Below are 19,625 nucleotides of genomic sequence, written 5' to 3' on the forward strand. Positions count from 1 at the left end.
GATAAAAGGTCAACAACACTTAAGTTGATTGCACTGTTTGTCCTCAGAACAGGGTAGACTGAAACTTGATATGATTCGATCTCCTTTTCATATACATATTATGTTTTAAAATAAGTTAATCTGTCTGTAATAAAATAATCCATGGATGAATTGGCATTTGGACCAATTCCATAACATCACTTCCCGGAGCGTTGCTTAACAATGCTTTCACTGAAAGACGATGGGTTTTCCACGAATTGCCATTAACATAAAAGGCAGACTAGTCACGTTGCTTGGGATCCAGACTCTCAGACGTTCGATGAAGGACAAACAAGCAATTTGAAAAGCGTCTGTCCCCCACGAGGTGCAGCAGGCGCTTCCTCATGTGGTGTAAAATACTCAGCTGCTATAAATATGCGGGGAAATAAGAAATATAAACCGTGTTCTTCAATTAAGAGTCTAACAGGTGTAGTATTCCTTTCCTCGTGAAGCTGAGCGTGGGTTTTACATGAATCAGATCTGAACGCTGTTGTCGTAGTTCAGAAAACTTGTCGAACTTGCGCAATGGTTCCGCATCCTTGGAAAGGAGTATCTTAGGCAATGTTTTGCAGTTTAAGTGCCACAGCGGAAATGTTGAAATAAATGATATATAAAGTACGTCACAGTATAGTGCATTTCACTTGGAATTTACGCTCTTTAAGATTAGAGCAGTCTTTCAAAGATGTCCGGAAATTGCTCACCGATTCCCGATTATTTTGCATGAGTACAAGTGTGAACCATCACTATCATTTTTAAGTGTTCCACTTTCGTTCACTCTGCGTGGAAATCTATTTTTTTCGTATTCTTTCTGGTCTTCTCTGAAGTTTTCTGTCTGTGTTCTGATATGCCTACGCGTGTTTTGTGTTATTCATAAATGCCTCTTGTAGACCACAGGGGCGAATGTAGACGCGATAACAAACCCCACCACGTGCGTAATTCAATAAACTGACGCACGTGGCTAATCTTACTTAACCGAAGTAAGACAGTGCCAACATTTCAAGAACCTGTTGATGGCTCTGATGCTTGGGATTGCTCTCCGCGCGAAAATTTCGTTTTGGTTGCCACTTTGAGCTAAACTCATAATGATAGCACGCGTGTAATTCCGAGAGTGAGGCTGCCAGAGGGAGAGTGAGCAGGTAGCTGTTTGCTTTCAATCAAGGTTTGCCCTTCCTTGACATTTTAAGAAATCTGAACCAACCTTCTCATATGAGATATAACAAGGTGTGTTGCACTTTCTGCACTTTCTTTTTTTTTTTTCTCAGTGAAAGATGTTGGGTAACCCAAGAGAAAAAATTGCCACTTTTCTTGCAGACGATGGGCTAGGCCTACGTACTATTTGTCCTAGTGACGAATTTTAGAGCAGTTATTTAATTTTGTCTCAACCTCTGATTAAGCTGATTTTCACGTTAAGAAACAAGGGTACATTTTCTACGCCCTCAGTATGATCAAAAATGTATTACATGATTGATGACAGGTCTAAACAGCGGGGATGCATGGAAGAATAAAGAGTTTTGCACCAGACGGCGTCAATTTGAGAAGACGCGACAATGCATGCTGGGAAGGGCGGACGCAGAAACTTTGGTGCTTAATGAACGCCTTTATAAATTTCTGACAGCGACTTTACACATCTTGAATTTGGACACAGTTGGAATCAAACCGCAAACGGGAACGCAGTAAACTTTACGTTTAAAACCGATGGTAATTACCATGCCAAACATTATGTCATACTCTTTGCCTCCTTCCTACACACGTACAAGTAGCCTATATGTAGGCCTACCCTCCTAATGGCAGATGAAAAAAAAACTGGTACCATTACTGCCAAAACATGTCTTTTTTTAAACAATTGGTAGAATAAACAAATACAAAACACAAAAAATTAACTTGAAAAATAAAAAACCTCTTGTGTGCGCCACCATTTGACGTCTTTTTGTGGAACATTCAGCAGAATTTCTTTTAATAGTACAGACTGTTAGGTGAAATTTGAAAAATTATATTTTGATAAATTTGATAAACAGTGTTGTATTTTGATCCACAGAGCGACCACCTGTTTATTATTGTTCATGTTAATTTTCCTTTATTTTTTAGCAGGTGGCTTAAGGTTGAGTCTGTAACAGGTTTTATATCATGCTGTCAGTTCCAGGTCCGTGACTGTGTGCACACATCGAAATATATCGCAGCTCTAAATGATTTAACTTAATTTACGTCTGAAAAATTCTGAATATGCTTAAAGGGATAACACCTGTTCGTTTTGGCCAAAATATGAATTTTCCCGGAGTAAACAACAATTTTCCCATACTTACCAATGGTCAATGAATCAATTTCTTCATTCAAAGTTAGTCCCTGTTTTTTTCTAAAAAGTTTGTTCTTTTTTAATAATCTCTTAAGAGATTATAATAGAGTATAGCCATCTGTGGAGGTCACGTGGTCCGATGACAAACTCAGATATCAGAATAATAGCTATAACTGCCGTTTTTGAGGTAAAACAGAATATATTATATTTCTATGAGTTGCTTATAATGTTTTTATTGTGAAATATAGATCTCATACGAAGAGTTATTATCCCTTTAATTTATGGCATTTCACACGAAAACGGTAGCCAATAAAGCCAACTAATGTAAAGGCCAACCTTTATTGTATTTTCCTGTTGCAACCTGTGAAAGGGAAGCAGTCTATTTTGTTCCGTATTACATTGCCGTGTTAGACGTTATTTGTTGTGCAGTGGCGGAATGGTCCCCTCTTGAAATTAGAATTTTGACTAGCTGAATTATAGTTCTAAACCGTACCAAATGGCACCGTTCGCCCTCTAAAATACCATTTTTGGGGGTGCCTGGGGGTGCGGGAGGGCGGCTTTGCATCCGCGGACCCCTTTTCAAATAATCCTGGATCCGCCCCTGAGATATATCTCTTATTTTTATTTGATCTTTTTAATCACAATCATCATGATACCCCACCTAATTACGCCACTGTTTATGATAAGTAAATAAAATAAAGTAGAATAAAATAAAATAAGGGAGCAAGAAAATATCTTATGCGGTAGCCTCCAGCTGCACATATGTGCACGTGTTTATTGTCATAATGGAGAGAGCACGCATACTGAAAGTAAAGTTCGTCAGTATTTAGTTGAAGGTTATGATATCATTCTCCCTAAAATGCTGAATTTCTCACTTTCTGATGAAATACTATTGAAAGGTAATATTAAATACACCAATATATGCAATTTTACCTCCTATTTTCCACTAAAAAAGGGTATCTTTACGTCTTATTCCTTTGTCCGTATATGACACCTGGTTACTGTCCTTTCCTGACCTGGTGGCCTGACATAGCACGTCCACATGCATGAGCCAGCGCTGTCTCACGAAAGGTGAATGTTGTGGCCTTTCGTGTCTGCACCTTGATCGACTGTTTACTACCGCTCATAATGCGGCTTTTCTAAAGTCTGTATTCATGTTTGAACACCGGTAAGTTCTCCATTAAGGCTAACGATTTTATTGTGTTTTGTACTTTCTGAAATGTAGGACTTCTCTTTCGAAAGTTGGACTTCAATGAATGATGACAGTGCATCATGAGTTCATGCACATCTACTGTAGTTTAGTGCCAGGTATGCCCCCCTTTGTTCTTGGAATATAAACTGTTGTCTGTTAATGCATTATTGGACCAGAACATACGTTTATTATTATGGAATGCAGTTCTTTTTGTTTATTTGAAATTCTAAGTAGTGTAATCACAATCTCCAGTGTTGTTTTCACGATTGCAATGATTTCCGCAATTTTAGTGCTTTTTCCTTTTATTAATAATAATAATAAGTTTATTGAGCACTAAATGATGTGAATACATTTGCAGGCTCTCTAGACTACAATATTTACACAATATATATGTATATACAATTATGTATGTTTACATATGTAGTATGTTAAATTATACATGTGATAATGCAAATTATGCTATAATATTAATTAATTAATTAAGCTACTCACAGCATTATTGACAATAAGTGGCTGTGATATACTAGATTTCAGGTGAACTATGTATTTTAACAGCAGTCTTTACAAATTCTGCTATTACTTTGAGACTTTTATGAGAATATTGACAATATCTGATCACTGTCATCTAGACCCACTACACTGATTTTCAGTAGTTCATCATGCATTCGTTGCATTTATTGAAGGGGATGTATTTGGATAGTGCTTGAAATTCAGTTTATAAACTCATTAGGGATATGCAGACCGCTGCAATGTTTGGAGTTGCATGTTTGTGTGCAGGCCATGTGTGTGTGTGTGTGTGTGTGTGTGTGTGTGTGTGTGTGTGTGTGTGTGTGTGTGTTTTGGTGTGTGTGTGTGTGTGGGGGTAATTAGGGATTGCCTGATGGGCCTTTTGAAATTATACTACATCACATGTACAGATATTTCAACTTGTACACATCGATGTATACTGTATGGTGATTCATGTTATTTAAATCCATGCTGGTACTTCTTTGCAGGTTCTAAAAAATAACACAATGAGCCTGAAACTAGACCTTTTGTGGTCCCCAAACAGGGAGGAAGAGTTTGTAACATTTGGCCAGGAGCTGACTCTATTTCAAGTGGTCAAAACAGATAGCAGTCTTGGTTCTGCACAAGGTAAAGAAATAATAATATATCAGTCACAACTAAAGCTTAGTCTGCTAAAAAATTAGCCTGTTGATTCTTTAAGAAACATGGCAAAAACATTCTGGCCCTCGCACTGACAAGTGAAGTGTAAATAAAACCAAATATCTTGTAAATTATGATTATATTCACTTCATGAATTTGCAGATTTCAAAGGTTTGAAAATCCACTGATGGACAATTAATGAACAAATAAAATTTTACTGGTCTGGTTTCACTTTTGCTGGCACTGCTTATCAACTGCTATATGACTTTTATTTTAATTATAAGACTTGGATTAAAATTTATTCTAAAGCAGAGACATTGTTATGAACAATGGAGTATAAGTTGTCTCGTTTGAAACGTTTGTTGTTATTGTTATTTAAATGTTACATGTAAATATAACCCAGTTTCAATAGATTTTCAATGAATGAAAAAAGAAAAAAAAGAAGATGGATGTCACATAACTTTTCTTATTTTGTGCATTCTTTTATAATGCTTGATATATTTCATAAATACAGTGTTTCTTTGCAGGAATGTCACACACAGTCAAATGTAACATGCAATTTAGCTGTAAAATTTGATGAAGCATATTAAAAATGGATTTGATATGTAGTCAACATACAATGAATTCACATGCTAGAACTAATTATTAAGTTTCAGGTGCTACTAGAATCTCTGACAGCACTCTTGCCATCCCACTGTCTGTGAACTCTGAAATACAGTATGTAAAGGTGGGTAATCTGATTGCATTCAGCGAGAGTGCCCACGGGGATGGATCAATCTACGTAGAATGATAGTTTCCTTGGAAATGAGTTCTTTAGACTTATGATAAATGTGTTTTAATGGTACCCATATGTGGAATATGATTATGTTACAGTTGTTGTTACAGTTGTCAATGTCTACTTGTATTTGTTTTAATTTTGTGTCTTACTCTTTCATTATCACAAGGCTTAAATTCGTGAGTCCATGTTGTAGTAGTCATGCTAATGAAATTTGCAAAAAAAAAAAAAAAAAAAAAAAAAAAAGAAAAAAAACTTAAACCAAAAGGGAAAAAAGTAAGGCCTGTAATTTGGTGTCTGTGTTTCATGAAGAAGTTCAAATAATTAGTCTAAACAGACAATAGGGAAAATCAATTTGCAAATGAATTTTAAAGAACAGCAACAACAGTAATGAAATCACAAATTGATAAATAAAAAAGTTGAGGATTTCTGACTTTTTTGATGGTATTGATGCTTACAATAGTAATTAATTTTTTTTGACTATCAGCTGATTTCCCAATTTTTGGGAGTCAAAAAAGTCTCATCCCTGTAAAATGAAAGAATAAAATAAACAGTAATAAATGAAGAAAGAAAACCCCTGTCATCCTCTGTCTGTGTTTCAGTGTGTGGCCTGGTACCCAGGACATGACCCTCACCAGCTGATAGCCGTTGGTCAAGCTAATGGACGGATTATACTGGTCAGGTAGGTAATGGACACGTATATTATGGTTATGACTCAATCTCTTCAATGGGGAATAATTATCTGTCTTTCACATACATGGTTTTGGAGTTATTTAAAATAATATTCTGTATAGCATTTTGATGCATTCACAGTACATTATTGAACCAAAGGGTAGCCAGCTTTTCAGTATTGTTGCTATCACTCAGTAGGAATGTTCTTATCACGAGGAATTATGGCTTAAAATTTTACAGTGTTTGTGAAATTCACAGTTTCCCCCATTAAACTGGAAAGATCGAGTCATTACCACATTCTAGTCAGGTATGTTCTTGGTAAAAAGTTTTTATTGTTTTTCTTAATATATCTAATTAGCTTGGGGTAATGAATAAGTAGATTCACTCCTAGTACACCATTGTTTCATTAAAGGTTTATTATAACTTACTTAGTAATCCTGATGATGAAAGTATTAAGCCATCAGCAATCCTTTAATCTCCTTTTCAGTTTTGGTCAAGGAGGAAACAAGGATCCTAATGACTTAGTTGGCAAAGAATTTGGTAAGTATATAAAGATACATGCCACTGTGTAATATATATATCAAATTAAGTGTGACTAAAAGGTTTATAGGATCTTACTAATTGTTTTTGATAATCAATATAAGCAAAATTTCCCACTTAAGTCCTCATCTTCCATTATTGTGGTATAAATCGGTAACACCAGGCAAATTAAATTTTTTTCAAAGGCCCAAGGCATGCACGGCAGTGTAATTCTCTGGTGTGGAATACCCATGATAACAATCTGGTAAGTCTTTGTGAGGCATGGCCATATTTAAAAATATCAAAATATGATAATTAATATATCAAAATATGATAATTAATGTGATTACTTAAAAAAAACAATCCATTTTCCACTAAGAATTTTTCATATTTTTTCGGTGGACAAATGAATCAAATTTTGATAGACACAATTATCAGTTTGGTTTAAATCTGTGAGCTGTTAAGCTTAGAAAGATGTGCAGAATATATATTGAGTATGAGGATGTATAAAACAACTTTGAGTTAGAAGTTGCAAAGAAATAGCGTTAATTAGAGAAGGGTGATTATAAGGAAATAATTCCAAAATTGTATTGAGAGAATGATAATTTATTCATCATAACTATCCATTCTCCTCATTTTTTACCCCACAGCTGGCCCAAGGACTGGATAAATATCGTCAGGATGCTTCTCTGTTAGTGTGGGACGTGAATGCCAAGCCAGCATATGGTTCTTCCTATGACTCTACTGCCACTCCAGATAGTAAGAGAGGGTCCACCTTTTATGTGGATACCACCCCATCTATAAGACCTGTGGCAGAAATAGGTATGTTGTACCAGTACTGCATTGGTTTACTGTATTTCAAGTATGGGTCTATTTCATTCTTGGTATGGTACACTGTGAATATGAAAAATTTCATTAACATCTTTGAATTTTTGCAATTAACCAAACTTGATGTGAATGTGGAATCATAAAATTCTTTTATTTCTGTTTTAAATGTGAATGTAGATAAAAAAAAATCTTTAAATTTCTGTTACCAATGTCACTAAATGTAAATATAGAAAAATGAAAATTTTTTTAAAAGAAAATTAAAATTTCAGTAATTATCTTTACTAGATATAATTTGTAAAAATAATTTTTGATTTCAGGTGCTGCTGAGAGTGTATACTCTCTGTGTTGGTCAATAAATCAGCCCAAAATTCTGCTGACAGGGATGAACAAATACCTCAGAGTGTATGACATAAGGGGTGAGTGCTTATCTTCCAAATATTTTTTTTACAATAATAGCTTGTATTTAGTGGCTTGTTAATCTGTTAAACTCAATCCATTCAGGAGGAGTCCCCAGAGAGTTGGATAAGTATCAGTATATGGAGACCGTACCTTTTAATGGTAATTAGCCTTAAGACTAAATTTAATATTGTGATTGATTTTTAAACCAGCAATTTTGAGATGATTGGAAAACTCTTATTTTTTAATTTCTTCAGAGAGCACCCACCCACAGAATGCGGCTCTGACTAAGAATGTGTTTGGACTTTGTGTGGATCCGCACAGTGCTGACAGAGTGGCGTCTTTCTCAGAGGTATGGTACTCTGGATAAAAGTTTTTTAAGTAAATTTTTTGACAAAAGAGAGAGGCTAAAAATGGCAGTGAGGCACATAATTTACAGGTTCATTTTTATTTTGGGGGAAAAAGATTTTAGAATATTTCAATGAGAAGAGATTTACCAGTTTGGTATGTGTATTAAACATGGGAAGTTTTACAAGCACAAGGACTTAAAAATTTATATTTCTTAAGATGGCTGCTATCAAGGGTAAGGGACAAGTTAAATTTCACTTTGACCTTCATTTTACATATTATGTTGTGTGAAGTTCGATTAAACAAGTCTTTTATTGCCAGCTTTCAAAAAACAATGTACAGTTGGTGATTTAATTGATCGTTGATGAATTTTCACATATCATTTTAGGGTCAAATTTCTGTTTGGGATTTGAGAAACTTTGACAAACCAGTGTTGACGTTTACAGAGAATAGACAGATTATGAAGCTGTCTTGGTGCTCCACAAGGTGAGTAGTTCCCTATAGATATTGTAGTAGAAGTAATAGTAGAATTTTATTATTACCGTATGTGTATACATTTGATATTGCAAGGCAATGTAAGCAGAACATGCATACAGGAATTTATCATTTGAAATTGAAGCCAAACTTAATATAGAATAATTGCACTTATCTTCAAATCATTATGTATAGAAAAAAAAGTGATACTGTCAGTATTGTTCACAAAGTATGATCTTTCTCATTGGTATCTTTCTCATTGGTATGCTTCATTCGCTGTGATTAATTTGTCCATTTTCACAATTTAAGGTCAGGCTTACTGACCAGTCTGATGCGTGATTGGCCAGTGGTCAAACTTTACGACATCCAGCACACGACAGGGGGCAGCGATGAGATGGAACCCGTGATCATTGAGAGGTTCATACAACGTGAGGCACAGTTCTAGTTCTAGTCAGGCGATTTAGTATGGGATTTTTATAAAATTAAGATTTTAATTTCTTTCTTTTTATTTCTGTTGTGAACCAAACTAGATGTGAACGTAGTGTAGTGTCTAGTGAAGCTGCCTTGTCATTTATTACATTCATTAAGTAAAAGGTGATGGTTTGGTTAAATTACAAAAAAAGAAAAGAACAAAATCTCACATTGTGTTGGAGTGATCCAGGAAATAAATTTCATAATTAAAATTTGTTTTATTTTCGTATCACATTCAGTATTTAATAGCAACATTTCAGTATTTTTCCTCGACATAAAGTTTCAGACTTCTTTTGTTTTTAAAAGTAACAGAAATTGGGTTTCATCTCGTTTATACTTACAAGTATATTATATTATACTTATAATTTCAACAGCTGGTCAGCATGGGGTGGGGTCATTTACCTGGCACCCCACCCAGGAGAACAGAATGCTGACCATCTCCTCAGATGGCCAGATCAGGGATGTGACAGTCTTTGAGAGGATTGCTTTGGTGAGTATGGGGTGCAGGTGCAAGCGAGCAGCAAGACGAGGAAATTTGCAGTGTAACGAGATGGATTTTTGGGGGTGAAGGGTTAATCTTTAAGTTTGCTTTTATTATTAGAAATTCATGAGATCCACTACTTGACTTGTGGAGATTTTTGTACCTTGTTGGAAATCTGTATAATTACAGTAATATACACACACTGGACAAAAGAAGTGTCACCCCTACTGAGCCAATACTATGGGGGAGATAAATGACTGTGGAATGATATGCTCCTGGTATCATTTTATTAACATCAAATTTCACAAAAAATCACAAAATGAGAACAAAATATACATTATACCAAAATATGCAGTTTCAAGTCCAAAATTAGTACTTAGTGGCATAGCCACGTGACCTAATAATAGGTGCCAGTCTACGAAGCAAGGATTCATATAATTGTCTGTTGTGTTCAGGGCTTATGCTGGCCCAAGCATGAAACACTGAATATAACAGAGTTTCTCTGCTGGTTAGACGGGCATTTGTCCAAAGTTTTGACATATCATTCCACACATTTTCTATTATGTTTGCATCCGGAGTCTGGGCAGGCCACATCACCCTGCGAATGTCCTGTTGGTCAAACCAATCATCAACTTCTCTGGTCCTGTGACAAGGAACATTGTCATCCTGGTGAACAAATGGATAAATCCTGTCACCAAACATGTTAGTAATAGATGGTAGCAAGCCTGACTCCAAAACATCGATATATTTCTAGTGATTCATGTTTTCATCAACCACAATCAATTCGCCCACGCCATGGATGCTGATGCAGCCCCACACCATGATAAATATGCTGCTCCGGATTCGAAAATTCAGTGCATGTGGTTCAAATGCTTTACCAGCAGTTCGCCAGCATCGTACCCGTCTGTCATCAGAGGTCAGACCAAAGCGACACTCATCAGAAAAAAATATATATAGGACCAATTGTCATGGACTGTCCAGTTCCAGATCCTGTTGACCCTAGTTCACTCTACGTTGCCTGTTTTGTAACGATATAAGAGGTTTCAGTCTTGCTACCCTGCTGTACACTCTCTGAGCATGTAACCGACGCCTAGCAATTTTCACAGACACATTCTTATGTGTGAAATTTTTCCACTGTGTTGTCAACTGACAAGCAGTGTCGAACTTTGACAACCTGGACATCAAAATCAGTCGTCGGTCTTCACGGCCAGTAGTTTTTCTTGGACGACCCATCAGAGGCAATTTGTCTCTTGATCCAGTGTTTCTATACCGAGACCAGACCCTTTGCACGGTTCTGACTAAAAAATTCAAATGTATCGATATACTGACATTGCTTATATTCCGCCTCTTCAGGTTAATAACTTGCATCTATAACCGTTAGATAATTGCCTGTATCTTGCCATATTGGAGGAAGACAGGAATAACATTTGCTGTACATGTACAAGACCAACAATACAATCCCATGGTACAGCGGTTTTATACTCATTAGTCACATTATAAGTAGACCAGGCATTATAATTACCCAACATCTGCCTACTTTTATTACTCTGAGTTAGGGGGTGACACTTCTTTTGTCCAGTGTGTGTATGTATATTGCATGTCTTTGTATTATCCAAAATTTTGAATATTTTTGATAGTTTTTGTCTTCATGTATATATGCATTGTTGCCCAGAAAAATAAGATAATGCTTCCAGTAGTGAAATAACATGATTATGATTTGTGGTTATTAAATATTAAATATGGTCCCACGGTAAACAACATCTGTAGGCATGTGGAAAAAATGTTGGTGTGCAGCAGAGCCTGTGCCTCCCTCCCTTCCTCTCACTTAAGAGTTCAAATATTGAATTTTTTAATACGAAATGTTTTGTGCATTTTTTAGGCCTGGTCGCCCAGTCAGATGTTAGCGTGGTCCTGTGGGAAGAAGCTGATACAGTGCAGTAGAGTACAGGTCCCCCCAGGAGAGGAGGATGTGGCTGAGAAAATGAAATACAGGGCAATGCGAGGGTATGGTCTCCAGGTAGGCATAATGACCTGTTATAAAAAGTGTGATCTCTTTTTAAACATCTTGACTAGATGAAATGAATGTGGTTGAGAAAATGAAATGCGGGGTATGAACTTCAGGTGAAGGATAACCTATTAGAAAAAAATAATAAATTGTAAACAAATCCATTGTAAATGCCATGGTTGTATAAAGCTATCAGATATACTTTCTTCTTACATCTTGGTAACAACTGATATTGAATAAAAATGAAAAACTTGCTTGTTAAGTTTCAAGTATCACATGAGATTTATTCAATAATTTGAGAAGAACTTCTTCTAATGTTATATTTTTAGACAGAACAGGTATGGCAGAACACTGAACTTGTGGGAAATGATAGACAGCTGAAAAGTATGTGGAGCTGGATAGATAATATCCTTTGAATGTGGCGAGTTCTTTTCTAGTATTTTACCATCAGTTGTACTGTCCCAAAGGAAGTGATTTTAATAAATATGAGAACATGAAAAGAAGTGTTTTTGCAGGTAAAATGTTATTAAAAAATAACAGTAACAACGAAAGATCTTTAAATTAAAATTATTTTCAAGAATTTGTAAAAATATTTTTCTGAGGTTGACATATTTGCCTTGATCAACAGCAGTTAATTAGAATGGTCAAAGAATTGAGAAAATTGAGTTTTTTAAAAATTTTTTTTCAGGCTGTAACTTATCTGATTTTACAAGTTTATAGAAATTAATGCTTATTATGATGAAATAGGTTGATAAACAATTTCCTTAACAATGATCACCAGTCAGGAGTCTATGGCAAGAAGGGAAACTGAAGACAATGATTAAGAACGCTCCAAAATATTACGGCATCAAGTCTATCCTCCGTGGCGAGGTGAGCCAAAATGGAGTCACCAATTTCAGCGAATACAGCTATGCACCATGGGAAGGTGTAGATGGTAAAAATCGTCTGCAGCCCAAGCTATACAAAAGTGATGAAAGGTACGTTTGTTGATGTCATTGTTTTGTTTGAAGTTTGGATGAAATAAATTATATGTCAAGATTTGTGCTGTTTAATATCATGGGATTGTGATTCATTTAAGTTGTATAATGAATCTTGGTAAAATTTGCTTTTTTGTCAGTCAGACAAAAAGTTATTGACTGTAAAACTTAATGATACAGTACATTGACTATTGTAAGGATTTTTAAATTTTTTTCTCCTTTTTTCAGTTAATGTTGTGTTACCAATGTTATTTGCTTTAACAACATTTCAGCAAAAGCAGAGGAAAAAAAAGAAGTTTCTAATTTTCAAATATTTTTTTTTCATTCTAGGAAAAAATGCCTACAGCTATGTTGTTGGGACTTTGACAGTGAAGCAGAGTTAAATACAGTAATAGACAGGTAAGTCTATGTTTTTTTTTGTTTGTTTACGAAGGATATAATGCTGACTACCTGAATCTTTCTAGGGACTCTCATCTGCAAACACGGCTTTCACTTCTTGTGTTTTATATGGCATTTTACTGGAATGGAGTCCCTCTTCATATCAAAGTGAATGAATTAAATTTGATTCATCCAGCTATATCATACTGAGATAACGAGAAAATTAAAATTTGGATCTCTATTTCAGTGTAAAGATTCAGATTAGATTCAGTATTAGATTTGATTTTTTTTCTCATTATCTCAGAAGTTCCTCTTCAGTACAGAATGTTTTATTTTGATAGTTCACATTCTGTATTTTAACTGTATAGATTAGAGTCTGATGGAGAATATGAGAGAGCAGCACTGGTGGCTTTGTTCAACTTAAAGATCAAGAGAGCACTAGATGTGTTAAACAAGGGGGCCTCTGGAACAGGTAGGTTTTGTCACAGATTTTGTGATTAGTTTATTATAAAAAATTTCATTTATTTTGTCATAAAATTTTGGAAGCATTATAAAGATCATAAGAGGATGAAAGCTTGAAGGTATCTAAAACTTTTTATGCAAAAAATCGAAAATCAAATATTGCACAAAGGCTAACAGAGGGCTCATCAAGAACAAGTTGAATTGCAGCATAAAAGATCAGTGCATTAAATTTAACTGAACCACTTGCTGCATAATTCCCCTATAGACACTTAATAGATTATTCGCAAGGATTATGCAGTTATTTTTCAAGCAGGTCAGCCATATTTGATCCATGGATCTGTTAGTCTGCAGATTAACAATAATAACTCTTTGTTTCGGCCAAAAAATGAATTTTCCTGGAGTAAACAACAATTTTCCCATACTTACCAATGGTTAATGAATCCATTTTTACATTCAAAGTTAGTCCCTGGTTTTTTTCTAAAAAGTTTGGTTTTTTGTTAAAATCTCTTAAGAGATTTTAACAGAGTATAGCCATCAATGGAGGTCACGTGGTCTAAAGACAAGTTCAGATATCAGAATAAAAGCTATAACTGCTGTTTTTGTGGTAAAACAGAATAAATTATATTTCTATGAGTTATTCACAAGGTTTTTATTGTGAAATATAGATCTCATACCAAGAGTTATTATCCCTTTAAGTTGTGAATGCAGCAATATTTATTTAATAATTTTTACCGAATTTCAGGTGGTGATGTCAACCTAAGCATTGTTGCCATGGCACTGAGTGGGTTCTCAGATGACAAAAACACACTGTGGCGCGACATGTGGAGTAACGCCCTGTCCACGTCACTGAAAAACGCAAATCTTCGTTCCATGTTTGCTTTCTTAACCAGCGGGATGGAGAACTTTGACGCTGTACTTAATGAAGAGGACATGTGCGTCCAGGATAGAGTAGCCTTTGCCTGCATGTACCTTTGTGATAGCAAGGTAGGGTATTCTAACACTGTGGTCAAGTATTCAATAATTTTTTTAAAAAGTTGACGATCCAAGAAAATGAGACCTCTATAGAAGATTTGATGGAAAAAAATTTGAGGCAGTTAGTTAAGATTTTTGATAAAAGACAAGAACAATTGTACTCAACAGGTGTCTTATAAGCCTGAAGGGCTGGGTGTTCAAAACACAAGACAGGTAAATAAATAAATGATGATATTCTAATACTCGATCAAGTGGAATATTCCAGTACTGCTGTTTTTATCTGAGTGCATGGGATTATGCCTGATTTCAGAATGTTCAGACTTCATTTTGATAAATTTTTTCGTATGTTCAAAATGCGATGAGAAATTGCAAGCTAGATTTTCAGAATTTTCAGTTTTTTTTAACTTTCACCAATGTGAATATATTTTAGTATCAGAAAATGGAATTTTTTCAGGCACTTCAAAATGCAATATTCTAGGTACTACAAGATGCAATATTACAATTCTGTTTTCAAATTTGTATATTATAAGACATACTTGTGCTTTAAAATGCGATTTTTCAGTTCTGTTGTCAAAATGGAATGTTTGAGGTACTTCAAAATAGAATATTTCAGCACTGTTGTCAAATGACACTTTTATAGGTAGTTTGAAATGAAAGATTCCAGTTTTTCAGAATGTCATACCTGAATGATTTTGACTGCCTCTGAGATTAAAATCATCACAATCCTCTCTATGTTTTACTCGTTTTAATGAGGAAAATTACTTCTTTTATTTGCAAATCATTTTATTATGGCACTTTGCCTGAAATAACAAAAGACATGTACATGTATTTTTAATTTCTGTCCAGCTAATGGAATACATCGACACACTGACAGCTGAAATGATCAATGGGGGAGTTTTAGAGGGAATTCTACTTACAGGTGAGTATAATGGGACAAGACTATCAAAAACACAGGTGTGTAATAGAGGCACCTGCATTACAGATCCACTGTTTTCCAGACCTTTGTTTGAGTGGAGTTCTTTTATTGTATAACAATTAAATATTAGAAAAATGTAGGTCTATGGATTTTTTAAAAGTAAATGTAAGCACAGATCCGTCATTATTGAAGTATAATTTGAAAAGAAAGCATTGTTGAAAGGTTTTGATAACACTCGCATGACTCAAGATAAAGGTGGGATTTTAACAACTTACCATGTCTCCTCTTTACAAATTTTTCCTTTCTTGTGAACAGGTTTTGGTATTTAAAAGAATTAATGTACATTTCTTATGTACAATTCCTCTTTTCCTGTTCTTACAAAGGTGAAATGATTTTTAAATCATTAATATATCTTAAAAGATCTTATATATTATTTAGTATATTTTAATTGACTCAATAAAGACAAGATACAGATAACTTATAAATAGTGATTCCTCATTTGATTTTCATATTTTGTATCCAGGTTTCGGCAGAGATGGAGTGGACCTCCTCCAGAAGTATGTGGACAACACGGGGGATGTCCAGACGGCCTCGCTGGCCGTGGTCCAAGCTCTGCCGGGAGAGATAAGCAAAGATGTCAGGGTGCAGACGTGGATTGAGAGGTGAGAATTGAGAAGTCAAGATCAGTAATAGTGTAGTAATTCTTCACCAATGTTGGCTGTTTGATATTGATGTGATTTAAAGGAAAATAAATGCATAAAATCATTGATATAGTAATTGTGATAAAAATGGTAGCAATTTTGATTAAAAGCAATTTTATATTTGTTTGTCAACTGTAAATTGAGAGATGTTCTCAATGCGGTGCAACATCAAATGATGCATCTTGCTCTTACTTGTCATAAATGTAGCCAAAAAGTAAAAAAAACAGACCTGCTAAGTCAAGATATATTTGTTTCTCAACTAAAAAATAATAGGACATTCTTAACCAAATGACAGTGTTCAAACAATCTTTTTCTTTCTGAAATTGCTGATATTTTATTTGATATTTCTCCTTTAGTAAAAGTAAAAAAAGACCTGTTAAGTCAAGATATATTTGTTTCTCAACTAAAAAAAAAAGACATTTTTAACCAAATGACAATGTTTAAACAATCTATTTTTTTCTGAAATTGTTGATATTTTATTTGATATTTCTCCTTCAGTTATCGCAGTCTGTTGGACAGATGGGGAATGTGGTATCAAAGGTAAGCAGACGACAATTGTTATGAAAAGTGTCAAACACTGTAACATAAACCTAGCTCATCATTTAAAGACCAATTTTCTCATTTAAATGGACGAAGGTCATTGTACAAATTTAAAGACTTATTTTTTCAGTCTTCTAGTTAAAACCAATTCTTGTACGTCCTTTTATTTTTGAGTTGAGTATAGATGATACTTCCAAGGTAAATTTTTTTTAAAATTAAACATTTTGGTTCCAGAATAAAAGAAGGACGACTGTTTTGCCTTCTAAGTGCTTAAAATGTTAATTATCATTTATACCTTGTATAAACATTACTGAGAACTGAACAGACTATTAATAATGAAAATCCTGCAAATTCCAGGGCGGAGTTTGATGTGCGCAGAGCGTCATGTGATGCCAGCATACGACCTCCAACCCAGGTCTTCGCCAGCTGTAACTTTTGTGGGAAGTCCATCTCATCCTCGGCCAACAGAAGAAATCAGTTTCTGTCTTATGGAGGAGGGCCTGCAGCTAACAAACCTAAGGTACATGTGGCCAATTTATGAGTTTGATCAGAACTTTTTTTTTTAACAACAAGTAATCTAATCTGTATGCTAAAAAATACCTATTCGATGTAACTATGTAGTCAGCTACAGGTCCTTTTGTCTTTGTAACAGTTGTCAAATGTTAGAAGATCTAATGTTAGTTTCAGAGAGTTTGTGAAAATCATATCTCTCTCCCTCACACCCACCCTTGCTCTGTTTTTCTTTCTCACACAAACACTCTCTTTCAAACACACACACACACACACACACACACACACACACACACACACACACACGTGCACTCATTCTCTCTCTCTTGCATATATTACAATAAACAAGCCATAGAACTATTTACTCTAGGTAACTGCCTGCCCAGGCTGTAGAAAACCCTTACCAAGGTGTGCACTGTGCTTAATACACATGGGGACAAGCTCAGGGACAGCCACCTTTAGACACAAGTCAGAAAGGACAGGTGATTATAAGTGCATCAATCTTTCTTACTATAAATGATTCGGATTTAAGAATTTGTATGATTTTGTTGAAATGATGAGTATTTCGAATGGATTGCTAAAAGAATTGAATAAATAGAATGGTTTTATATTCATGATTAGATATATGGAATTGCATACAAATTTTGAATTTATAAATTGCTGAAATTGGACAGAAAATGGGTTTTTATTGACAGATCATGATTTATGTTTTAAGATGAAATTGCTGTTGTTCAGAAATTATACAGAAAGTGTTTTGTGTTGCAGGTTCACACCACAGTAACAGTAACATGATTTTAGCTCCTTTTTCTGATTGGTTCACCTGGTGCCAGAGTTGTCGTCATGGCGGCCATTCCCAGCACATAGCTGATTGGTTTAGGTAAGAATGGATTTCCTCTATTTTCTAGATCTTTTTTTGGTTTAGGTAAGAAGGGGCTTTTTTGGTGTGAGATAAGTTACATGTAGTTTCCTCTGTGAAGCTGATGTAAATGGGATGATTATGTTTTTTGGCCTCACATTGCTCGTATTTGTACTGTTAGAGTAACAGTTATACGATATCCTTGTCAGAGTACAATTACAGTATTTCACATTTGAAAGTTTACAGGGTGGGTGGGAGAGAAAATGGTAATCAATTTTTACCCTTCCTTTTCAATATCCTTTATTTGTACATTCATGGTGGTTTCATTCATTTGTGTGTATTAATTGCATGGTAGAATGGTGTAGTGTAGTGTAGTGTATTGCATTGCATTGCATTGTTTCAGTATTGCATTGTATTATTCCAGAGACCACAGTGAGTGCCCAGTGACAGGCTGTACATGTAAATGTATGACACTAGACTCTATGTACCAGGCAGTTCACTCTGAGGAACATGGAGCTACATAGAAATAACCCAGTGTGCAAAGACAGGCCAAGTATGGGAGAGAGAGTGAGGGGTGGGGTTGGTCCTACACCCATGCCCCTAATGTAGAGGAGTCTAAGAGCTGCCAGTGACTATGACAGTTCACTGTGTAAACATAGCCCTAGCCCATTGTACCTAGGGACTGCCCATGCTGTGCCCCCTGCGACTGATTCAGAGGCAAAAGTTGCTTTTGCAATCCAGCCATGACAACCAGCTTTTAACTATAAACTTGCTGTCTCTGATGACTTATAATGAGAGCCAGTAAATCCAAAGCGTGTTTCTACTTTAAGACAGATATCTAAAAGCCATAAACTACACTTCCATACATTAAGGAACTTTCAGGGAAGGGCTTACAGCTTACTGGACCAACCTGTCCAGTTGACGTGTAGGCTAGTGGCTCCATCTAGGAGTGTGATACTCTTCAGGGAATAGTGGCTCCATCTAGAGTTATGATGCTCTCCAGGGAATGGTAACTCCCAAAATGTCAAAGACATGCACCAGAATAATGAAGTCAATGTAGTTATCACTGTGCCATTTGCTAAATTATTCTGAAACTTTTAAGTTGAGCTTGAGCAAATAACAACGACCAGTTGTTTAGTAATTGGTTAAGAAAAATATAATCTTATGTAATTTATAAAGCAGTGAGATAAAAAAATTAATGCATTCCTTTCATAAGCTCCAATATTAAGGATATTGAGTAATTGTTGTTATCTTGTTTATTGTTATCTCCGAAGGGATAACTTAATTTACCGAAAAGAATTTTATTTGAAGATACACAACATACATTGTTATAATTAGAACCAAAGGAAGGTCGATTCATTTGCATCAAAATGTTGTTTTTTAATCGATTTGTATTTACGACATTAATCATATCTTCAAAACTGTTGGACATTTTTATTATAAGATAAATCATTTGAGTTGTTGAAAGTTGATTCTGCATAAGAGGAAAATTAATGCAAAGTATTTCTTCATGTTTTGGTCTAAAAATTTCCCTTGTATGCCTTTAGATTTGAAATTAAACAAGATTTACCTGTAACATTGATACTTGGTTAAAAAAGTAATCAAACTTCCATGTGAATGACGAAGGTAGGAGTGTGCCATAACTAAATGAATGGAAATTAATGTTCAGCAATCTGACTGTTATTTAATAATTAACCG

The 19,625-nt window shown here is 35.1% G+C and overlaps 1 protein-coding gene across 2 annotated transcripts; it reads left to right on the forward strand.

The window, feature by feature from the left end:
• The first annotated feature begins 3,333 nt into the window (after nucleotides 1-3,333).
• Nucleotides 3,334-19,351, forward strand: LOC106165440 (GATOR2 complex protein MIOS-like). 2 transcript variants are annotated; one of them, XM_013543645.2, is made up of 25 exons: nucleotides 3,334-3,476; nucleotides 4,496-4,634; nucleotides 5,297-5,373; nucleotides 6,024-6,103; nucleotides 6,581-6,633; nucleotides 6,819-6,877; nucleotides 7,263-7,434; nucleotides 7,758-7,856; nucleotides 8,094-8,188; nucleotides 8,573-8,670; nucleotides 8,968-9,086; nucleotides 9,504-9,619; nucleotides 11,490-11,627; nucleotides 11,945-12,020; nucleotides 12,394-12,592; nucleotides 12,923-12,991; nucleotides 13,339-13,442; nucleotides 14,175-14,416; nucleotides 15,251-15,323; nucleotides 15,844-15,982; nucleotides 16,520-16,561; nucleotides 16,919-17,081; nucleotides 17,442-17,553; nucleotides 17,837-17,948; nucleotides 18,352-19,351. In XM_013543645.2, exons 2-25 carry the CDS (start codon nucleotides 4,514-4,516, stop codon nucleotides 18,449-18,451), a joined length of 2,658 nt encoding a protein of 885 aa, XP_013399099.2. In that variant the 5' UTR covers nucleotides 3,334-3,476; nucleotides 4,496-4,513; the 3' UTR covers nucleotides 18,452-19,351. The 2 variants fall into 2 exon arrangements, with proteins under 2 accessions (XP_013399099.2, XP_086869136.1); XM_087013010.1 differs by having other exon boundaries at nucleotides 5,303-5,373.
• The last annotated feature ends 274 nt before the right edge of the window (nucleotides 19,352-19,625 follow it).

The sequence above is a fragment of the Lingula anatina genome, chromosome 5 (assembly GCF_051362555.1).
Source record: "Lingula anatina isolate TDL-2025a chromosome 5, LinAna3.0, whole genome shotgun sequence".
Classification (NCBI taxonomy): Eukaryota; Metazoa; Brachiopoda; class Lingulata; order Lingulida; family Lingulidae; genus Lingula; species Lingula anatina.